This window comes from Lepidochelys kempii, chromosome 10 (assembly GCF_965140265.1).
Source record: "Lepidochelys kempii isolate rLepKem1 chromosome 10, rLepKem1.hap2, whole genome shotgun sequence".
Classification (NCBI taxonomy): Eukaryota; Metazoa; Chordata; order Testudines; family Cheloniidae; genus Lepidochelys; species Lepidochelys kempii.
Window position 1 is genome coordinate 62,263,406 of NC_133265.1, and position 24,219 is coordinate 62,287,624.

The window sequence follows — 24,219 nt, forward strand, 5'->3', positions numbered from 1 at the left end:
GGCAGGAGTGGAATGCAGCGGGTACAGGCTGGAGCCAGGAGGTTGATAAGAGTGTAACAAAGATGGAGATTGCGCTCCTAAGATCATAACTGTGAAGCCAAAATTCAACATTTTACAGCAGCAGTATTGTTTTCAACACACAGACCACTGATTTAAAACCCAGCCACTATTCCCATACCTGTCACTAACTGGCTGACCCCAGGCAAGCACACATGGTCCACAAGACCCCCAAAATGGTGTCATCGCAGGGGAAATCAGTGTTCCAGGACTGTACTATACACTGGGCATGTGGCTCTTGGGGAGAGCCAGCACTGTAGGAGGGGCCTTATAAGCATTCCTGTTCCCACATTTTCCACAGGCTGTGTTCATTATGGAAGATATCTTGCTGCTGAGGGTGAGGGTGAATCAAGGGAGGGTCTTCTCCAAAACTGCGGCTTCTGCCCTGGCCCTTATGCGGCTCTCCTGCGTGCAGCAATGGTTAGTGACGGCAGAGTGGTGTGGAAAAGTTACCCTTAATGGGGCAAGAAAAACAAAGCAGCTCTGCCAAAGAACCTGTGGCAGCAGATTGCCCAGTATCTCCATGAGAGGTTCCTGGAGATCTCTGAGGCAGATTCCTGTGAAGTGAGGGAGTCAGTCATCACCCTGTTCTGCTGCTCAGACTAGGCATGTGGTGGTACGCGCATCATACAGACACAAGTTTGCTTTCTGCAACCCTCCTGCACCCAACAACTGGCTTCAGCGATTCCCAAAATCAGAGCCATTTACTCGGGGCGTCCTCTCCTGTTTGCGCTTTGCCAAGTTCCGACAACTGTGACTGGCTAGCTTCCTCCAGGGTAGAGAAGAGCTCCGGGCTGCATGCATCTCTGACCTCCGAGTCATCCTTTGCCTCTGAGTCGCCCTTCCCCTCCCACTCCACATCCTTGTCAAGATTTCCTCCTCCTGGCTCGGTCCACTCTCGACTGACACGCAAGCCACCCAAATATTCACAGTGGTCTTCACAGTGGAGGTGGGGTCGCCACCGAGTATCGCGTCCAGATCTTTGTAGAACTGGCAGCTCATGGGTGCAGCACTGGAGCAGCGGTTTGCCTCCTGCGTCATGTGGTAGGTGTTCCGCAGCTCCTTCACTTTGAGCCTGCACTGCAATGTGTCCTGGTCATGGTCATGACCTATCTATCCATAGGTGGTATAATTCCTGTGGCTGGAGCGCAGCTGGGACTGGACAGCCTCCTCTCCCCAAATGCTGATGAAGTCCAGCAGCTCGGCATTTCTCCAAGCGGGGGATCACCTGGTGCCGGGAGCAAGCCTGGTCACCTGGAAAGATGCGCTGAGACCACTGCACGTGTCACTGAGCAAACAGGAAAGGGACTTCCAAAGTTCCCAAGAAATTTAAGGGTGGGGATGATGGTTTGTCACCTGAGGGCAGGGCAGTAGAGTTCAAATTGATTACCAGAGAGGCGAGAAAAGGCATTGTGGGACATCTCCCGGAGGTCAATCACAGCGCTGTAATTGACCAGGATTTCTACACTGGTATCGTGGCACTGTACCCCTGGCACAGAAAGCTCTATGCCTCTCGGGATGAACTTTTTACAACGCTGCAACTGCACAGTTTCTGCACACTAAGTGGCTTGGCAGTGTGTACACCTCGGGAGTTACACCGCAGAAAGCTGCTTTACTGTGCAGGAACTTGCCAGTGTAGACAAGGCCTAAGTTACTCAGCAACACTCCTCTCTTGCAGATTGCCACTAAGTTTAGAAGAGGAAGATAAAAAAGTAGTTGCTGAGATTTATTCCTTTCTTTTCTTTTTGGGATAGGATGGAGGGAGATGTCAATATTTTGGATGTTTCTTTTTCCACAGAAACATTTAAGTCTCTTGATTTTAAGTGGTTAATGAACTCACAGTGTTCAAGGAAATGTCACTAAACATCACGCTATGAATTAAAAATGTTTCCCCTTTCATTCCGTTCTGATACCAAGAGGTAAATATGTCTTTGTCATACCATTTTAACTTATTCTTTGTTGAGGATAAAAGTAATTTTGAATATAGTTGCCACATCCACGATTGTCACAAAGGCAGTCTGGGTGTTCCCATGCATTCCTTTCCCTTGGAACCGCAATTTGGAGCACTCTTGAAAGAAAGTCTGGTCCCTCTCCCAGAGCTTTACTGGTGCTGCATGCATGTGAAAACCACATATGATAGGGACTGTCATAAACCTATAGCTAAGGGTAGCATAAAGTCCCTCCTTTACCTGTAAAGGGTTAAGAAGCTCAGATAACCTGGTTGGCACCTGACCAAAAGGACCAATAAGGAGAGAAGATACTTTCAAATCTGTGGGGGAAGGTTTTTGTTTTGGGCTTGGGTGTTCTCTCCGGAGAGAAAGAGAGAGACCAAGCAAGTAATCTAGATCCTACTGAATGATACATCTAAACTTACAGAAATAGTAAGTAATAGCAAGGAAATGCGTTAGAGTATCTCTTGTTTTAGCTTGTGAATTTTCCCTGTGCTAAGGGGGAGGTTTATCCCTGTTTTTTGTAACTTTGAAGTTTTGCCTAGAGGGGAATCTTCTGTGTTTTGAATCTGATTACCCTGTAAAATTACCTTCCATCCTGACTTTACAGAGGTGCTTCTTTTATTTTGTTTTTATAATAAACCTCTGTTTTTAAGAACCTGATTGGGTTTTAGTGTCCTAAAAACCCAAGGGGCTGATCTGTGCTCACCTTGTTAACCTATTTGGTTGGTAGATTATTCTCAAGCCTCCCCAGGAAAGGGGGTGAAAGGGCTTGGGGGGATATTTTAGGGAAACCGGAACTCCAAGTGATCCTTTTCCTGAATCTTTGTCTAACTCACTTGGTGGTGGCAGCAGTACCCGTCCAAGGACAAGGAAGGATTTGTGCCTTGGGGAAGTTTTTAACCTAAGCTGGTAGAAATAAGCTTAGGGGGTGTTTCATGCGGATCCCCACATCTGTACCACAGAGTTCAGAGTGGGGAGAGAACCCTGACAGGGACAATCACACTTTCTTCAAAAAAAATAAGAAGGGGGATGGGGGGTTAAAAAAGTAGTATGAGGTGTCTTGTTTCCATATATTGTATCCAGTGCAATTTAAGTTCTGATATTTAGAATCAGATTAATTTTTAAACATTGATTTATATATGATGTGCAGTGAGAATAATTTCCGTTAGAATTTGTATTATTGTTTTATTTGAGCAATAATCTTGCCTGCTTTGCTTCCTTAAGTGTCCTGCCTTACTACAGAAATGTCCTGGACTTGTTTTATTTTTGCCATGACTAAATCCATCTCTTGGCTTTTCTGAAAATTTTCAACTACTTTCAATATCTCTCATTCTCGATCACCATTAACTCTGGTGGTGTCTCATCTAGTCTGTAATGAAGTCCATTTTTATTTTGCATCTGAAGTGTGCTTGTATTTTTATGGGGTCAGAATCCCGAAAAATAATTCAGGCTGATGCCTAAAAAGATTAAATCACTCTCTACAACTTCTTCTAGTTCTCTGGAGGCCTTGTGGTCTTACTACACCTGTCCCAGAAAGGAGCTGTAGAGAGGTCCTCCAGGCTGCTTAGAGTGGCTTGTGGGATGCAGCCAATTTGAGAGAGGTTGCAAGGAAGCAGCGAATCAGGGCCCAGCAGGCTAGTATAAAAAGAGCTGCAGGGCTAGTTTAGTTGCTGCTTGGAACCAGAGGCGTGAAGGTCGTGCTCTTGGCTGGTTGATGGACCTGCAGGATCTCGGACAGAACAGTTGCTTGCAGGGACCAGGGGAGGAAGAAGGAACTCCTGGCTGGCTGCTGGGAGGGAAGCAAGAAGAACCCCCTAATTGCTGGCAGTGACTGGGGAAGCAAGAAGGGGCTCTTGGCTGGCCATTGGGACTGAGTACAAGACTTCAGCCCTTCAGTAAGAATGAAGTGTTGGTGAAGGTGAAGGGGCTGCAGGGAAATGGCCCAAGGAACAGTAGCAGCGGTAGTGGACTTAAAGGGGATGCAGCAGCGGCTGCTATTCACAGAGCCCCTGGGCTGGGACCTGGAGTAGTGGGCAAGCCTGGGTTTCCCCTCCCCCATTAAGCACTAGAGAAATGGCCTAAATATTAAACAGTGATAAACCCCCAGAAGGGGATCTGAACTGTTAAGTGGGCCAACTGGAGAGTTGGGGACAGGAAGGGCAAAGAGTCTCCAGGGAAGAAACCCTGGGGGCATGGCACCATACCAGAGCTGAGGGATTGTTTGAAGACTAGCCCAGAAGGAGGTGCAGGACTGATTAAGGACTGAGCCCAGGGAGGGCTGCAGACCAATGGAGGAGGGGTAGTGGGATAGGCCCTTACTGAACTGTTTTAAGGACTTGAGCCCGGGAGGGCTGCAGGCTAACACCAACTGAGGGCTACTGAGATAGACCTCTGTTGGACTAATAAAGAACCTGAGAGAGGGTTGCAGGAAGAGAGAGACCAATGGAGGGGTACTGGGATAGGCCCCTATTGGACTGTATACCCCAGATGGGGTTTGTGTTCCTTTTTTATATACCGACTGAGTGTAACTTAGCCAGAGGGTTGAGTCACTGAAGATCTACCTCAATCAGAGAGAGAGAGAGAGTGTCCAGGCACATGCACTCGGCCAGGGGGTGCTCGTGAGAGGTGGGTGCCACCCCATTACAAGAACATTCCATTAATTGCCCATAAAACCAGATAATCTCTCTCACTAACCACATTCTACTTACAGAGGATCCAGTTTTCATATTCAGGCCCAAGAATTAATATTCTCTTAGCTGAGCACTACTGCCTTCTTTGCCATGTTCCTCAAAGATTAATAAGTTAACATATCAGATGGCTCAGCCCCATTCATATGGATCACATGGCTTGGACTTGAGATTCAATATGAACTGGACTTTAGCTTGCTGCATAACTGGTGACAGCTAAACTAATAAACTTAAATGACTGGAACAGCATCATCTTATAACAATGGTCATGCCAAGCATGATAACACCGTTCACCATATATCAGTGGTCACAGCTGACTTTAAGACTGTAGAGAGACAAGGTGAGGTAATATCTGTTATTGGACCAGCATCTGTTGGTGAAAAAGACAAGCTCTCAAGTTTACACAGAGCTCTTCTTCAGGTCTGGGAAATGTCAGAGCTAAATACAAGGTGGAATAGATTGTTTGGCATAAGCAGTTGACACATATTGTAAAATGTATGCGTCCATGAGTCTGTGTTTCCACTGTTTGAAGAAGAGTTCTGTGTAGCTAGAAAGCCAGTCTCATTCACCAACAGAAGTTGGTCCAATAAAAGATATTACCTCACCCACTTTGTCTCTCGCATATGCTAAGAGACCATTCAAAGTGAAGTGGCATGTTATCACCTCTTAGTTGTTGGACAAAAAGGGGGGTTAGTGGGTTACAGCTTGTTGTAATAAGTCATAAATCAAGTGTCTTTATTAAGACGATGGTTTTTAATGTCTAGCAAGGTTATTAATTTAAGCTCCCAGGCTCATCTTTTGAAAGTGTTATGCAGGTTTTCTTGGAGGATGAGGACTAAGAGGTCAGCTGTGGAGTGATCGTTTTGTGGAAAATGTTCACCCATGTTTGATATGGTGTCTTTTATCATTTCCCTCTGAGTTTATTAAACAGTCATTGTTTGGTTTCACCCACATAGTTGTTGGGGCATTTACTGTGCTGGATGCATCATACCACATATGGTGATTGGCATACATAGGACTCTTGGATTTTGAAAGGTGGGTTTTGGGATGGGGGTAAGTGTTGATCATTGTAGCAGTGTGTCTGCTTTTACTTTTACCCCACACCAAAAGAAGGCATTGAGCTGGCCAACTAAGTATGAAATAGGCTATGTTCCTTCTACAGTAATACTGCGTGTACAATAGAAGAAGCAAACCTTTAAACACTCATGCTAAATTATTATTTATATTTATAACGTTTGGTTTTTATTTCTAATTTCTATCTGTTAGCAATGTAAAATACCTCAAGTGGTTAATGGCTCAAAACGGAAGCTTTGTGAGTCGTATGATCTGAGTGGATTGATAATTATTGTAGTCTGCTGATTTCATGTGACCTCAGATAAGATCATAAGGTATGAAAAAGTGCATGAGAGAATCCTGCAGTAGTTTTTAATGACACAGAATTCCAGTTGTGTTATTGGTGTGAGTTCTTTTTGATCTGTAGGTGGAAAAGGAAGCTCTAGAGTCTCTCTGTCCATTGTTCTGCCTCCATCTCTTTAGAGTCACTATTTGGATAGCATTAGTTACTGCCTCTTATCAACACAATGGAAATAGCTGTACTTGTTGAAGTGATCGTATAAACTCCTGGAAAATTTAGTTCTATGTGATTCTATGCCAGGTATTTCTTTACATGATTCTACTGACCCTACAGAATAGTCCAGAGACTGAATCAAGCCTAGTAAATGATTCCATATGCTTGTATTTAATCATTCTTTGTGGTTCTTCATTCTCCATCTAAATGCAAGCTAACTCGTTCATAAGAATTGTTATATTCATTCTGTGAATGGTTTCTTATTCTGCTTTGTGGCAGTTGTCCATTCCGCCCCCCCCACCCCAATTCAGACTTAATTTTGTAGTGTAGACATGACCTATGTCGACCTAATTTACGTCAGCATACAGCCACTGAAGTTATTCAATCGCTTGTATGTGCGCACACTTGTGTCAGCGGTGTGCATTCTCACCAGCAACACTTGTATTGATTGTATTGTCAACATGGGGCATAGCTGGATGGCTCCTGAAAGCCAGTAACAGTCAATGTAAGCAACACAGTGTCTATTCTGCTCAGGGATGTGGTGTTACTGATTTGGCATAGAGAGGCACTTAAGTTGGTGGCAGGAGCCAAATTTAAGTGAGGACTTTCACTGCTCGGTTGATGCAAGGCAGCTTACGTCGACCTAAGCATGTAGTGCAGACTAGGCCTTCATTTCAATTTGTGAATTCTCAGAAATTAAAGGTAAACTGCTTTCTAACAGCCATCTAAAGTGCAATCACACTTTAAGATCCCAGCACAGGACGAGCTGTTCAAACTTGATCAGTTACACCCAACTCTTTTCACCAGGAATCTGGCAGAGGATAAAAAATTTCAGAGAGCACCTCTCAGGATTAGAGGTTTGCTGGGAGTTGCACTGTACTCATTTTACTGATATGTCTGTAGATTTTTATTCTATTTTGGCTTTCAGTAATTCATAATAAAACTGCTGCTGAGGAATTCCCCATCAGGTATGTACTGATGAACTGTGGGCATAGCATCCAAAGATACATTTCCGACCATTCAAAAACATTGGCTAGTAAAACACAGTTTGGGTTACCAGGGCTCTACCTAATGATATCTGATTTGAATGGTTTTTGTTGTTTGTATCATTGGCTGAGTGTGTTTTGGATAAAAACTCCATTTAAACCATGCAACTACTGCATCATTGGAACTTGTTGTCTAGGTAATTTCTGTAATTGCATCTTTCTGGGTGTACGTGTGTGTGTGTTTGCCAGTGGTCCATTAGAATGAGCAAAATGGCAGCAGTTTCAAACCTACAACGTACTTTAAAAGGACTAAAAAAATATTAACTAGGTATCCCTCTGGGAAGTAAAGCAAATACTAAGGAGTTAGTGAAGGGTATAGTTAAACCTGTGTGGCCATCCTCTTGCAGTTTTCCATTTCAATACTTTTCCGTAGTGATTTAGAAATTCGTATTGAACTTTTATTAATGTTAATGTTTCAGAGAGACTGAGGACCAAGTGCACTGATAGCATAAGCAGGCATAACTTCACTGAAGTCCAATTGCCCCTTAGTTCAATTATCTGTTTAATTTTAATTCTGTCTCTAGGCTGAGATTTCATGCCCACTATAATTCGTTGGAGGCCAGTGAAGCCTTGCAAGTTGGGTTTGATTTTTAATTTTAAGCATTTGTGGGCAAGTAATGGAAGGATGTAGAAGGACTTGGCTCTTCAGATCAACTTGTCCCAAGGTTTGAAGAAAAATTACTTGAGACTTATTGTCTAGACAACTAGGCATACTAGCCAGATACAGAACAGAGGGGGAAAGAAGCAGCAGAGTGATTCTCATGTTTGAGGAGGTGGCCATTTGGGGTTGCCATTTCTAGATAAGTGAGTTAGTGATTTCACAAATTGTTGTTCTGTCTTAGTCTCACCAAACAAGATTTGCATTTTTAAGAAGAAAAGATCCCAGATGGTACAACAAAACTAGTCCCGTAATACAAGATCCTCAACTGTTACTGGAAATGTTCTCTAGTGACTCTCCAGAAGATACTTTAGGTACTTCCCTTTCTGGTGTTTTCTGCTCTTTCTTTAGACTCATTTGGAGAAAATTGTATCCAGCTTGATCCCCACTGACAGATATAAGTGATTGGACATAAGTAAAGTTTGCTTCTTTCCTAACAGCCTCTTTAGTTGAAGAATGGTGTGAAGCACTGTGGGACAGGGTCCATGTATTCTGTTTGTGTCTGTACAGCATCTAGCACATTGTTGGTGCCACCAATAACAAGGAATTAGTAATAATTAAAAGTATACAGGGTACTATGTGTTATGCATATTTAAGCTTTCAAGTTTTGTTACCTTACTGAGGACTTCATTCTAATGGAGCAGATCCACCCTGAACTGTTGAGACAGTGTATATAGACCAGCTGCCTTCATCATTCCCTTTTTCCCTGACCAGCTTTAGTCTCCAAGACTTACTTTGATAATGAAGAACTTGAGATGGCTTTCTTGGTTGCGTATCATCACTGTCAGGGTTATGACCTATCTGTTGGCCACTTTTCACTACTAGGACATCTTGGAAATCTTCCTGTCTTTCCACCCTTGTCTTTAAACAAGTTGTTGCCTTGGCACAGATCTGACCAATTCAGTGGTTTCTATTACTCTAGCCTGGATATTGCTGGTACCCTAAGATTAAGATAATATAAAAGTCAATGACTCTAAAGCTTTATTATCTTCCAATCTTATATTGATGAAGATTTTACCACTAACTGTATACAGTGCTGTCAAAGTCTTACGTTTCCCTAGCTCTTTGAGCTGGATAGTGACACACATATACACCTATTGCTGATTGTCTGCATTAAACTTATTTTCTGTTGAATTAGAGTTCTGACCTTGTGAAATAGTATTAGGCTAAAACTTGGGGGAACACATTTTCAGTTGAAATCAATAAGAAAGAGAGTCTCTTTTCACAAGGATGATGGCAGCCTCTATGGAATAAGTAATGCTGTTTACATCAAACATACTATTAATTATAAAAAGATAATTCCATCGTTTCACTTACAAAAATACTGTATGTTTATCAAACTCTGAAAAATCCTTACAGTGTCTGTGAAGGGCTTTGAAGTTATAAAAAGTGCTAGGTATTATTCAGTAAACTTTCTACAGGGCCTGATGTTTCCACTGGAAAATCAGGGCATGCACACTGTCTGGCATAATTTATTAATATTGGAAGGCAAATCACATGGTGTAGCTGTCAATATATTTCTCAAAGCTACTGTAGCTCAGTTACTCATTGGTCCATTTTATACCTTAGAAAATTTAAAAGGATAATTAAGAGAAATGATAATAAAGGACACAAAACTAAGACACTGACTTGCAGAGAGAACACTAGGGTGTCCTGATTCTGTAGCACACAGCACCTATTTAAGTTAGTTAGTTTTGAGTGGTCTGCTCTAGGATTGGACCCTATCAAAATCCAGGATGACCATGAGGGTTTAATATAAAATGATGCTGTTTATGATAAAGAATGCATAACTGGAAATCAGTTAGCAAAACAGTTCTGCTAATTTGACAAAGCCGAAATATTATGAAATTATTTGATATTTATAATTAGGGACATCTCTCTTTCTCTTGTTCCACCCCACCCCCACTTCTGCTTCTTTTACCAAGGTATTTTCTGTGGTGAGCTTTTCAGTATAAACAATGATGATCAAACCATAGACTAGAAAGCTACAGCATTATTCTCTTAGCCAGACTTTAATATCCTTGAGATTATCTCATGTGGAAGACTCAGCTGGCATGGGCAACCCAGTTTCCATGGTGATTTATGTTCTGCTTTCTCTTTCCCCATGTAGTCAGACAGTAGAAAATGGTACAGTTTCTTTTGAATAGATTAAAGGTGCCAATTTCATATTGGCTCAGAATTGTGTATTTGGAGGCTGACTCTCAACATCAGAAGCCTGTTACAGAGAACTCCGTGCCATTTTATTAACATGGAATTAAGACTGTAACACAATTAATACAACACCTTGTCTGCATCAGAAAACTCTTCTTCATGTAGCCTAGAGTGAAGCAACCCTATAGCACTTTTCTTGATAAGTAATATCAATGCTTTCCTCAGTGAAGCTCTGCTATTCTCTCCTATATAGTCTGTCTCTTTTGTATGTATGAATGTTTAAATGATTAAATGTTTAAATCCAAACATCAAAACATCCATCCTCAAACTTGTAAAAATGAATTGAAAACATTTTTATTAATACTTTTATAAAGCTTCCCCACATACCCACCACTAGAGCCAATGTTGTAGGCCTGCACACAGCCTAACCATATCAAAACAGTGTTTAAAATAAATGGATAATTTCCCCTCCATAAACACATGCTATTTCCAACAGATCTCCAAAGATAGACTCTAACAGTGTGGAAATGTCAGTTAAATCCCTCCAGCTTTTAACCCAGTTAAACCGCATTGGGCTATAGATCAAAGAAGATTTCTATGATGCAGTGTACCGAAAGGACTTTCTGTTTTAAACCTATTGCTGATCAAGCTTTTTCTTAGAAATTAACCCTACTTTTTTCTCCGTTGTCTAATTGGAATGTGTTGGGTTTTTTTTAATGCAGCAAATGTATTCCTACAGTAGATAAATACTGAAGAAAAGTTAATAGGCTTCATATTTTTATTTAATCTGAATGAAAAGAATTGACACATGTCTGTTTGGAGATCAATCTTACATTGACTAAGAGTTCCATCATTTGATTTTGGAATGTGGGCAAGTAACTCTTTAGTAAACCACTCCCTTTCCCAGATTAAATATTTATTCAAGTGCTGTTTGCCTCCCACCAGGTCACAGAAAGTGTCCTGTATGACCTGCAGTATTCCACACATGGGATAGAATAGGAAGATTGCACTGGAAGGCTCATCTAAAGGGCTCAATATCTCCTGACTTGACAAACTTTTAAAGTGGCACTTCTTCAGCCTTGTGCAGAGGGGGTGCCCATGGGACCTCTTGCCCCTGAACCAGGCATCATCTTTAATACACAGGTGTGGCCTGTGGAAACTACTTTTCTTAGCATGCAGCACTATGGATTGATTCCAAGATCATGCCTCTCAATTATTAAGAAGTAGTGGGTGAAATCTGCTCTATTTTATGCCAAGTGTGCGGTGCAGCCCTTACGCTTCTGGCAAGTTGCCAATATAGCATCTGGTAGAGCAAATTGTTGTTGCACCTGATCTAGGGGGAGATTTTCAAAGGTATAAATGACAGGCACTTAATCTCCACTGAAAGTCACTGTCTACTTATATACACTAAAAAGTGCAGTAGTTATTGTGGCTGTGAACACCTTTATAATACTCAGTCGATATACAGCTTAACCATTTGAAACTAGTACAGAAAAGTGACCCAATTGGTTGTCACAATCCAGTTATCAGAGAAATCTTTTGTCTTCGTATATTCTACACTTTTCTGATTAGTCAGACACAGCTATTTCAGGAATGGTTCAACTAGTAAGCAATTTAAATGTGAGGGGATGCTTTCTTCAGATTTTTCTTCTCCAGTTCAGAATAATGTATTTTCCAAATAGTTGATGTGACTGCATACATTTCATAAGACTTTGGCCTAACTAAATATTTGAACAATAGAAAATACAGCTGGACAACATGAAAAGCAATGTGATTTTATGGAAAATAGGTCTCCTCAAATTTGGGATTCTTTTTTGATGATAGGTTTCAGAGTAACAGCCGTGTTAGTCTGTATTCGCAAAAAGAAAAGGAGTACTTGTGGCACCTTAGAGACTAACCAATTTATTAGAGCATAAGCTTTCGTGAGCTACAGCTCACTCACGAAAGCTTATGCTCTAATAAATTGGTTAGTCTCTAAGGTGCCACAAGTACTCCTTTTCTTTTTTTGATGATATTACATGTTTGTTTGATTAAAAATAGAACTGGTTTAAAATTTTCAAACAGAACAGTTTTCCATCAGAAAATGTGGATTTAACAGGATCAAAATGTCCACAGGCAACCAGGCAGGCTGTTTGGCAGGTGGGCAGACTCCCTAGCTACCTGGCCAGACAGGCTGCCCAGCTAACACATAATACATTATATAAAAGTAAAATCATTTTGACTTTGACATTATTTTATTATACATTTTAATATTATAAAAGTTGAGTAATAAAAATCAGTTTGCCCAATAGTTAAGAACAAAACTATTTCAGCCTTATCAAAAGGAAATTAAATGAAGGGTTTCAATTTTTCCGAAATATTGGAATTTTGTTCTGCAGGACATTTTGAAATTCTGAATTTTGGTCTGTCATAATTTTTTTTATTTTATTTATTTATTTTTTTAATTTTAGAATTTCCAGCACAGTGAGAATTCTGGGTTCTGGCCAGTTCTAGATAATGATAATTGTGTTGACACCATATAATTTGCCTTCTGTAAGGCATTTGACTGAGTCCTGCATGACATTCTCATTAAAAAAAGAGCAGAATACAAAATCATTAAATGGACTAACTACTGGCTAATAGTTGATCTCAAAGTAATTTATAAAGAAGGGGGAGTTATCATTCGGGGGGGGGGAGGGAGTTTCTAGTAGGCACCATCAGGGACAGTTGTTGGACCAGTTCTGATATATTTATCAATGTTTGGGAAAAAATGTAGTCATTGCTGATGAAAATTTGCAGATGATACAAACATTGGTGGAGTATTAATTGATTATAGATAAGGCTACATTTTAGTCATGGGTATTTTTAGTAAAAGTCATGGACAGGTCACGGGCAGTAAACAAAAATTCACAGCCCATGACCTGTCCATGACTTTTACTATACACCCCTTACTAAAACTTGGGCAGGGTCTGCCCAGGGGCATCGTGTGTGCTGGGGGAGAACAGCCTGGGACCCCCGCTGGTGTTGGTGGGGCGTGGGTGGCGGTGCACGACCCAGGACCCCCACTGATGCTGGGGGGAGGGGGTCGGCGGAGCTGACAAGCTCCTTACCTGGCTCTGCTCCTCCCCCCACCAGCAGCAGCAGAGTTTGCGTGTGGGAGGGGGTGGGGGGATGGGGTGAGGTGGGCTCTGGGGGGCTCCTAGGTGGACGCATTACCAGACAGCCCTGTGTGCTGCCTCTGCTCAGAGCGCTGGCTTCGCAGCTCCCATTGGCCAGGAACCGTGGCTAATAGGAGCTGCGGGGGCGGTGCCTGCAGGCGGAGGCAGCACGCAGAGCTGGCCATGCCTCCGCCTAGGAGCTGAGCGAGGGGGATGTTGTCGCTTCTGGGGAGCCCTCCAGGTAAGAGCCACCCAGAGCCTGCCTCACCCTGTCCCGTGCCCCAACTCCCTGCCCCCCACGCCCCAAACTCTGCTGCGGGGGGTGGGGGGCTGGCCTGAGACTTCCCCAGCAGCGGCCGGTATGACTGATGCAGGGGCTGCCTGAGCTGCCCCTGTGCCAGGCACACCGGCCACTGCAGAAGTCATGGAGGTCACGAAAAGTCACAGAATGCGTGACTGCCGTGACAAATTTGCAGCCTTAATTATAGGGACAAGTTCAGTGCTATAGAGTAATCAGGATTGCTTATAAGCTAGGCTCCTTTAAACAACATGCTTTTTACTAAAAGCTAAATGCAAGGTCATACACCTAGGCACAAAGAATCAGACCACTGTCTATCATGCTGACCACTATTGTCTCATTGGAACAATTCACCAAGGGATGTGGTTGATTCTCCATCCCTTGAAGTTTTAAAATCAAGATTGGATGTCTTTCTAAAAATAGGCTCTAGCTCAACCACAAGGTATGGGCTTGTTGCAAGAATTACTGAGGGAAATTATTTGTCTTGTGTCCTGCAGGAGGCCAGACTTAGATGATCATAATGGTGCCTTCTGGCATTAAAGCCTTTGAAAAAGATAATATGGGTAACCAAACCTCCTGCTAGGAAGGCTCTTTCTATCAAGTACACTACTGAACAAGGTGTATTATTGGCTTTTTTGTCATCCTCTGAGCCATTTCATGTTGTGCAATATTGGAGCTAAGAAACGGGAATGGTCTGACCTGGTGGGGAAGCTTGTATGATCCAAAGCTAAGTATAAACCCTGAGAATCACTGGTACAATTAATTGTCAGTTAGAAGTGGATGAACCAGAAGGTTATCAGTCTGTGACTCAATTATTTGAAAAAGTTGCAGCTTCTTCTTTACACTTTTAGTGATACTAATTAAATGCTATGGTTGGAATTGTCCCCTCACTGATGCACACCTGAAAGGAGTAGTCATTGTGTGGCTCACATCTGATTTTGATCTCTTCTACGGGAGCAGGAGGAAAACTGTTACGTTTGGGACATGCAGTATTTTTAAAGTCTGAAAGACAGAGTATTAACATAGATTAAAGTCCATTCATTCTTGTTTAGAGGAGAGCATTCTTTTAATACTTTTGAGATCATCTGTTTTAAATTAGCTAACAAATGCAGTAGCAACAAAGGAAAATGGGTAGTGGCTTTTAAAGCTGTAGCTTATGTTACTCAGCTAGAATTTACCAGACAGATACAGATGAGTATTTTACAAATAGTACACTTTTGCTATATTCTAGTCTTATTCCTAGTTGCATACAGTACTTGCTGAAATTGTCCAACTCACAAATTGTTTGAATTAAATCTATTAGAAAATAAATTCTTGGTTTTTAAAAACATATTTATCTTGTCTGGATTTTCAGAATTGAGCTTATATCTTGCTGAAGTTATTTTTTATTGGAAATGAAGGCTTTGATGTCCTTTGTGAATAGGAAATAAAATTCAGTTTGTATGTATGTCTTTCTCAGTAGATTAGAACAGCCATTATATTAATGATAAACATTTTAGTTTATGGTGATAGCCATTATTTGAAGGTTCAGATGTTGTCCAAATATATAGGAATAAGGCTTTTGGTGCTGTGTGTGTTAATTTCATTATAAATCATGAGAAATCACTGATCTTTTGCTTGTTGATTTTGTATTGCAGTATGCCAGGGTTTGGATCCCTGATCCAGAGGAAGTCTGGAAGTCAGCAGAACTTCTCAAAGATTACAAAGAAGGAGATAAAGTCATCCAGCTTCGACTCGAAGAGGGAAAGGTAAGGTTACATGTTTGTCGTTAGGCCTACAGCCCTTGATATTGGCTGCAGGCCATTGTATACTAGTATGAAAGGTCAAATTTTCAAAATGAGGCCATATTAACATATGTGCAGTCATTTGGGCTCGTAGTCTTTGAGCCCTTGTACATGACAGGAATTATATAAGTGAAATGCACAACATTTATTCTCACTTGATTTTTTTACACTCCACCTGTCCTATTCTTCCCTCATATTTTATTGTATCTTAATCTTCTGCTAATTCTGTAACTGAAGTCATCATCTTATTTGACATCCCAGTTAGCTGCTGTAGAGATGCTATCACAAGAAGAGAGGAAACATTCTACATATAGAAATTATGATTTCTAGGAGCTCTTATCTTTCTATTAAACATCAGATTATTTTTGTTAAAGAAATTTAAATGTATTGAAGAGGGATGTTTCATCTAAGATACAGTGGCCAATACACCATAGTAAGATCTGCTTTTAGAAATTGAACGTCTACAGAAATTGTTTGTTTTAATTTGTCTTCCCTACACAAACAATATAGATCTGGCTTGCATAAAGATGCCTACAGTAGTTAAATAACATTAAAAGAATATAGAAATAGAATTGTATCTAAATAGGATGTTTTTCAGTATTTTTTCTAAATGTCATATGATCCTTCAAGACTTTCATATAACAATATAGATGAAAACTGAAAACTACCTTCCCAATTTGGAAGGACTCAGAAATTTCCACTTGCTCTTTCTGAAGCTGCTGCTCACTTGCATGTCACACTTGCAGAATGGGGTTGCATATGTCAATAAAATCAAATTGCATTACAAAAAGGTATCATTGTCAGGAAGGTTAGTGTACTGTTAGAGTTATAGCTTGTATGTCTCTTTGTATATAGCGAGAACTCTGTATTTGTATATATTTTTAAAAAAATTGGATTTAAATATTCTTGTTAGTGTTGCTGTCCCAGCATTCTCACATTGTATTACTGTATGACAATAAGATAGTCAAACTGACTGAAGCAAAGTAAACTATTTTCTCAGTCCATTCTGCGTGAAAGGAAAAAAATAAACAGCATAAATTATTAAAAATTAAATTGGATTTTTAAAATTAGTGTAGTTTTAGTTAAATCTAAATTGGTGTTAGCAACAAGGTAAAAGATTTTATTTTAAAAAGTTAACCTTTAAGGTCCTGCTATGTGTAAGAAATCCTAGTTGGATATTTTCAGTTAAGTTACTGGAGGAAGCATTACAAGCAGAAGGCAACACGTAGGAATGCACAAGACAAGTTAAACTCATTCAGGGAATGATTACTAAAGGAAAAATGGTTGGTGAGACAAAGTGGATGGATAAGCCAAAGATGGAAAATATTAAAATACTTCTTTTCATGTAATATGTGTGTATTTAATTTTCAGGATTTAGAATATTGCCTTGATCCAAAGACCAAGGAACTGCCTCCCTTACGAAACCCTGACATACTTGTTGGTGAAAATGATCTCACAGCACTCAGTTATCTCCATGAACCTGCTGTTCTACACAACCTCAAAGTTCGCTTTATAGATTCAAAACTCATTTATACCTATTGCGGTAAGCACATAACCCGTTTCCTTTATACTATTGCAAGGGACCAATAAAAATAAAAATATTGAAATTGCCATGGGTAGGAAAAAAGAAGGTTGATTATTGATAGGTCTCTGATTTTAAATAAAGTCCTGTTTTCATTAATTATGAGGCACTTTGGGGATCCTTTAGTAAGAAAGGCCTGTGTAGATACAACACATTACTACCTACCTCAGGTAGGCCCTGCAACTATGAAGATTCAGAGTAAATCTGCTTCATTTTTATGTGCTTCTAGCTTCCCAAAGGGCTCTGTTTAAAATGGCTGTTCAGAATGCTCACCTTGAGTCATGGGGATTCTTGAATGAACATTGTGTCCCTTACACATGCTTACCTAAGTATGTATATTGGCTGGAGGAGAGCTTTGAAAAATGTAAATGTATCTTTGGAAATGTGTCAGACTAAGTTTATAAAGCCTTTTGTTTGCTGGACTTACTCTTTCACAGTATGGCTAACTTGGTATTGTGCTTGCATTGAGGATTCCAATTACCCTTCCTTTGTACCATTTTCATTCAGTTGAACTGCAGGAATGAGATTATAGCAACTACAGAGAGCGTATGTGCCAGTGTTTGTGTGTTCATAACTGTGCTGTTTGTTAGTGGTAAAGAACATTTAACTCATAGCAGCGTAGATTTGTGATCATACAATATCTGGAAGTATAATTGGCCATAATTAAGGCTAAGATTTTTTCACGTGTATTTTTAGTAAAAGCCATGAACAGGTCACGGGCAGTAAACAAAAATTCACACAGCTGTGACTTTACTAAAAATAACCGGAGACAGGGCTAGGTAGCGAGGAGGAATGGAGTCCCATGGGGTGGGGACTGAGGGTACTGACATGCCAAGCCCCCCGCAATGGCAGGGGGTACAGCCCTGACTCCAGTGGCCACAGCAGGGGTCACAGCCGCAGGGGGGGACATAGCCCTTGCTCAGAGCTGGCCCAGCTGTGGGAAAGGTGTGTGTGACCTGACTGCAGCCTCCACCAAGCCTCGGCTGCAGGGAGGGAGTGGGCACACGGCCCTGGGAAGCTGCAAGAGGGGTGCGCGGCCCCAGCTGCAACCTCCAGCAAAAGCCTTAGGGCTGGGGCATGCGGCCCTGGCTGCAGCCCCTGGAGGAAGCGTGGGACTGTGGCGGCAGGGTCCTGATCTCAGCGAGCCCCAGTTGCAGGGCAGGGGTGCGCAGTCCCACCTCCTCCTGAAGCCCTAGAAGTCATGGAGGTCCGGCAAAGTCACAGAATCCTTGCCTGCCATGACCTTCATGACTAAATCGTAGTCTTAGCCATAATTTGTTCAATCAACCAAAACTGGAAGCATTTACTATAATGATGACTTCATCATAATTGCGGTTGAGTGATAAATTTTAAAGGAACATTGTGAAGTAGCTTAGGCCAAAAATTTAGATTTCACGCAGTGGGTTTTTTAATTCCAAATCCTGGTATTTATTGAAAATATGTTGCTAAGTCTTAATATAACATTTCAATTAAAACAATTTCATGTTCATTTTTAGATATTTCCTTGTATTTTGTTTTTTAAACATCATGCTAGTGCATGAGAAACGGAAAGTTAAACTAGCTAGCCTGTTTAGACTGCTCAAGGTGAGTAAAATATAAAAAGCGAATTGCATAATTGGTGGGAAGTTAACCAGCTTATGAAAATTCCCGTTAATAGTTGCTGTTAGTAATACAAATCAGGGATATTTCTCCCAAAATATGTGCCGGATTTTCCTGTCATGTAAATCGGTCTGGCTCCAGTGTAGTTAGGTCAATTAATTCTAGTTGTGAATTTGTGCCATGATTTTTACCCATACTGTTTTCCTTTAACTTTTTAATGGACCATTTTAACTTATTTCATTTTTTAATTTAGACTAGTCCATTTTTCTAAGGACAGCCCCAATTTGTTTTGCGCAGAATTCCCAGAGCCTAGGTAGCCATCGTGAATTACCATCGTTTGAGTCTGCTGCTTGCAGTTGGATTTTGTCACTGGGTCGCACTTTGCACTGCTTTAGTATAAATTAGGCTGGGCTGTCATTGAGGGAATCTTGTCACAGGGCAAGGGAGTCTGTGGGTATGGCTACACTACAAAATTAGGTCGATTTTATAGAAGTCGATCTTTAGAAAGTGATTTTATAGTCGATTGTGTATGTCCCCACTAAGCACATTAAGTCGGCGGAATGTGTCCTCAGTACCGTGGCTAGCATTGATTCACGGAGCAGTGCATTGTGGGTAGCTATCCCACAGGTCCCACAGTCTCTGCTGCCCATTAGAATTCTCGGTTAGGATCCCAATGCCGGATGGGGCAAAAACATTGTCGCGGGTGGTTTTGGGTACATGTCATCAGTCTCCCCTCCCTCCGTGAAAGCAATGGCAGACAATCGTATCACGCCTTTTTTCCTGGGTTACCTGTGCAGATGCCATAGCATGGCAAGCATGGAGCCCGCTCAGCTCACCGCTGCTGTTGTGAGCATTGTAAACACCTCGCGCATTATCCTGCAGTATATGCATACCTGGCTAAGAGACGCCAGCACGAGGACGATTGTGAGGAGGACATGGACACATATGTTCCTGAAAGCCGAGGATGTGGCAATTGGGACATCATGGTGGCAGTGGGGCTGGTTGATACAGTGGAATGCCGATTCTGGCCCTGAGATCACAAGCACAGATATCAGCAAATCTTACTGTGGTAGCTGATGTTTTGAAGGCATTTGCAACTTCCTTGGTGCAGTGCCAGTTGAAGACCTTGCTCTGTCCCTCTGTTGGTGCAGAATAGCCATACTTTGAATTTGATTTCAATTCCTAATGTCAATTTCTCACGGTGTCTATTACTGCTGTAGCTCCAGCCATGGTATCAGGAATGGTAGGATTAATGTAGACCTGCAGCCAGGATTTTAGTGATGCAGAGTACAGGCATTGAGACCGTGGTGCCCTGTCTACAGTAACTTGCTACCACTGATGGAACTACACCCAAGGATGGCGATGGAAATTTTTTGAAACAAAAAAGTTTAATGTAGATAAAACCTAATGGCTTGATCTTTCAAACACTTATCAGCAGGTACTGATTTCAGTGGGACTATGCCCACTAGTAAGTGTTCTCAGGATCAGGCTTTAAATTCCCTTGAATCTTACTGACTGTCTTGTGTTTGGGTTGTTTGCAACCCTCTATTTTGTTTGGTATCCATTTAGAAGCTTTAAAAAGGAATTTATTTTTATGCCAGGTTTTTTTTTACATTTGGCAAACATGCTGCTTTTATGTTTTTCCTAGTGTTGCTTCAATTGACTGTACACCAGGCCTCTGCTAATTTTCCCTAATGTCTGGAAGACATGTGGAAAATTACTAAATCTGACAAACCATTAAAGGGCATAAAATGTTTTACGAAAAGGCAAGTTTGCTGAAGTTTGAAGAAGCTCTTCAGCCTTCTAAAAAAGTCTCAGCTGATGAGGATTGTGCAATTTGCATGTTAGGTTTATTAGAAGCGTGTTGATCCAGGGTCTTTTGAAATCTTTAGGTTTCCAAGTGATCAAAGTGCGAACAAATGAGGTTTGATATGATAATTTTTGACATAATAGGACACCCAGAGCTGCGATCCAAGCTGTTATTGAGTCACTCTTTCTCCTTTACTCCATCACCACAGAATATTCTACATTATGGGAAATGTGAGCACGCACATAGTGTTTTAGGGCTTGTCTACAATTACAGAGCTGTAGTGTAATGAAGATGCTGCTTTCACCAACGGGAGAGCTTCTCCCATTGGTGTAGGTACTCCAGCTCCTTGAGAGGCACTACCTATGTTGACAGAAGAAGTCCTCCTGTCGACATAGCACTGTTTACACAGAGAGTTACATCAGTATAATAGGCGCCCACACCCCAGAGCAACCTAATTGTACCAACATAAGTTTGTAGTGTAGACCAGGACTTCGCGTAATAGCAAAAAAAAAAGGGCGGGGGGGGGTGTCAATTGTTTGCTTGGTGAAATTCTTAGGAAAAAAACAGTAGTATATTTACTACTTTTTTTCCCACAGATATATCAAATAACTAACATGGTTACAGGGCTAGCTGCATCTTTGACCCCTCTCCGGTCTCTAAGTGCACCCCCTCAAATATTTGGCCTTTTGCCCTTACTTTTCTGGGGTGGGATCCTGCAAATGTCCCACTTTTAGCCTGGGCCCTGGGACATAGCACCCCTATGTTTCAACTGATTACTCAGCCAACCTGATGGGGGTTGTCACCTGCAAGTCTTCACTTTGGGATCTTGTGAGCAATGATTAATATAGATGACCAGATAGCTTTCTCCAGACAAAGCATTGTTTATGTCAGTGGTTCTCAACCAGAGGTATGTGAACCGCTGGGGGTATGGCAGATGTTTTCCAGGCGGTACATCAGTTCTTCTAGATATTTGCCTAGTTTTACAATAGGCAACATAAAAAGCACTAGCAAAGTCAGTAAAAACTAAAATTTCATACAGTGACTTGTTTATATTGCTCTGTATATTATACACTGAAATGCAAGTACAATATTTATATTCCAATTGATTTATTTGATAATTATATGGTATAAATGAGAAAGGAAGCAATTTTTTCAGTAATAGTGTCCTGTGACACTTTTATATTTTTATGTCTGATTTTGTAAGCAAGTAGTTTTGTAGTGAGGTGAAACTTGGGGGTATGCAAGATAAATCAGACACCTGAAAGAGGTACGGTTGTCTGGAAAGGTTGAGAGCCAATGGTTTCTGTATTGCAGTAGGAACAAAGCATAACAAGAGAGAAAATCAAAGATATTAAAACAGAAGGCCTATAGATATGTTTCCTAGGGTATATCCAGGGCTGCCCCTAGACATTGTGGTGCCCTACACAGCCCCCTGCTGCAGTCTCCTGGGATGTAGCTCAGTGGAAGGGGTGGAGTGGGGGGGGTGGGACTAGGGCAGAGGTGGGGAAGGGGTGGAGTGGGGGCGGGGCTGGGGCAGAGCAAGGGTGGGAAGAGGCAGGGCGGGACAGGGGCTATGGGGAAGGGGTGGAGTGGGCGTGGGGTGGGAGCGGAGGCAGCTTTCCTGGCCGGCTTAACTGGCCGGAGGATCAGGCTTTCCGCTAGAACAGCATGCAGCCACATAGGGACACCAGGAAATTTGGGGCAGTTTGGTGCCCCAAATTTCCTGGTGCCCTACGCAGCTGCGTAGTTTGCGTCTGGGTAAGGATGGCCCTAGGTATCTCTACACTGCAAGTAGACACCCGCTGCTGGACTGTGTCAGCTGACTTGGGTTCGGGGTAAGAGGCTGTTAACTGTGGTGTAGACGTTTGGGGCTTGGGCTGACCACACCCGAATGTCTACACCACAATTATACACCCCATTAGTGTGAGCCAGAGTCAGCTGGCATGGGTCAGCCACAAATTTTTAATTACAGTGTAGATGTACCCCTAGAGGCCTGCTATGCCTTAGGCAGGTCTGTCTTCACTCCCTTCCTTGACCTCTGTGGTCTGTGAGAACCACTTCTCATCAATGATTCTCAACAACCACTCTCTCTCTCTCTCTCGGGAATGTCACTTTTAACCCCTCAGAAGCCCTTTGTCTCTTGTTCCCAGTTCTGTGTTGACAGACCTAGGAGGTTGGAGGTGGTACATCAAAGCAAATGGGTCTAGTATTGTCCCTGAAATGTGACTAAATAGGTGGCTATCTGAAGCTATTGCCCTCTTTCCCGCTTGGATGCAACCAGACCTTGCTTGAATTTGTCCCTTGTATTCATATGTTACTGTCTTCTTAAGTCAGAAAAATAGAATATCTAATGTTCATAAGTTATTATAGAACAGCACCAAGTCAGTCATAGGGAAGCCAAGTGAAATGGGTGTGCACTTACAGAACTCAGTTTGCATGTGAAAACCATATGCAGTTACAGTAGAATCTCAGAGTTACAAACACCTCAGGAATGGAGGTTGTTCATAACTCTGAAATGCTCGTAACTCTGAACAAAACGTTAGGGTTGTTCTTTCAAACAACATTGACTTAATACAGCTTTGAAACTTTACTATGCAGAAGAAAAATGCTGCTTTTAACCATCTTAATTTAAATGAAAATGGGGCAGAAACAGTTTCCTTACCTTGTCAAATCTTTTTTTTAACTTTCCTTTTTTTTTAAGTAGTTTGTTTAACACACTACTGTACTGTACAGTATTTGCTTTTGTTTTTGTGTTTGTTGCCTGATTGTGTACTTCCAGTTCCAAATGAGGTATGTGGTTGACCGGTCAGTTCATAACCCTGGTGTTCATAACTCTGAGGTTCTACTGTACTTTATTTGTATATTCAAACATCAGAATTTGGGCTTTGTCTACACTACAGAACCTGTGTCGGTATAGCTATGTTGGCATAGCCCGCTAGTATAGCTGCAGTGTACACTGAGAGAAGGAGTGTTCTGCTGGTATAGGAACGCCGCCTTCCTGAACCACCTCTTCTGTCAGCATAGCTGTATCAACAGTGGGTTTTTTGTGAGCATAGCTATGTCATTAGGAGATGTGGGTTTCTTTCAGACCCCTGACCGAGCTAGCTGTCCTGGTATATACGTTTTTAGTGTAAACCAGGCTCCAGAAACATATTTGTTGAATTTACATTTTGCATGTTGGCCTTTGAAAAATTGACTCTTTAGTCACCTACTGTACACCCTAGAATGATATAAAGGTAGGTCAAATGAAGACTGAACAGGATTAATTTTCACTTTGATATAATCTTAAATCATTTTAAATTAAAGAAGGCTTGATAATTTTAGTGCAGTAATTGACCTGAGATCTGGAGGTAATTTGTTCAGCTCTGTTCATTATTTCTTCAAATCTGTTCAAATCTGAACAAAGATTTGTGAATGTTAAAAGGGAAAAGTGCATCTCCGTTATTCTAAGAACCTTCTAATAGCCATGTTTAAAGTTCAGTGAACCTTGCTGCTTATGTAACTGATGTATAAAATACTGCCCATTATGCAGTACAATGCGCCTAGATTTAGATAAATATCTAGCCATTTGTAGATTGATGACCACCCTCAAGATGAAAGAATTGGAGCTCTTTAGTTTGCGTGTATACAGGAAGAATCATATTAGCAACTGAGGGGTGCAAATTTAATATAATAAAAGAAAATGAAATGTTACCATGACCCTTGCATTAGTAGATTTATGTATTTCTTAAGGAAAATCCAGTGCAATTAAGATGGGTGTGACACAAAGTAGTAATTTTTTATAATATTTTTATGAAGCCTACATCTGCCTCAGTTTGTCCTATATTTTGCATTGCTACCCAGTGTGGGGTAGGGGGTGGGAAGGATTAAGTTTGCTCTCGGGGCAGACTA

General features: G+C 41.5%; 1 protein-coding gene across 5 annotated transcripts in view; it reads left to right on the top strand.

The window, feature by feature from the left end:
- The window catches only part of MYO5A (myosin VA), a 218,803-nt gene that overhangs the window by 76,522 nt on the left and 118,062 nt on the right, over positions 1 to 24,219 (top strand). For all 5 annotated transcript variants that reach the window (XM_073303845.1, XM_073303846.1, XM_073303848.1 and 2 more), the window contains 2 exons: positions 15,191 to 15,301; positions 16,709 to 16,880. In XM_073303845.1, coding sequence (XP_073159946.1) covers positions 15,191 to 15,301; positions 16,709 to 16,880 — 283 coding nt within the window. The remainder of the gene's footprint in view (positions 1 to 15,190; positions 15,302 to 16,708; positions 16,881 to 24,219) is intronic.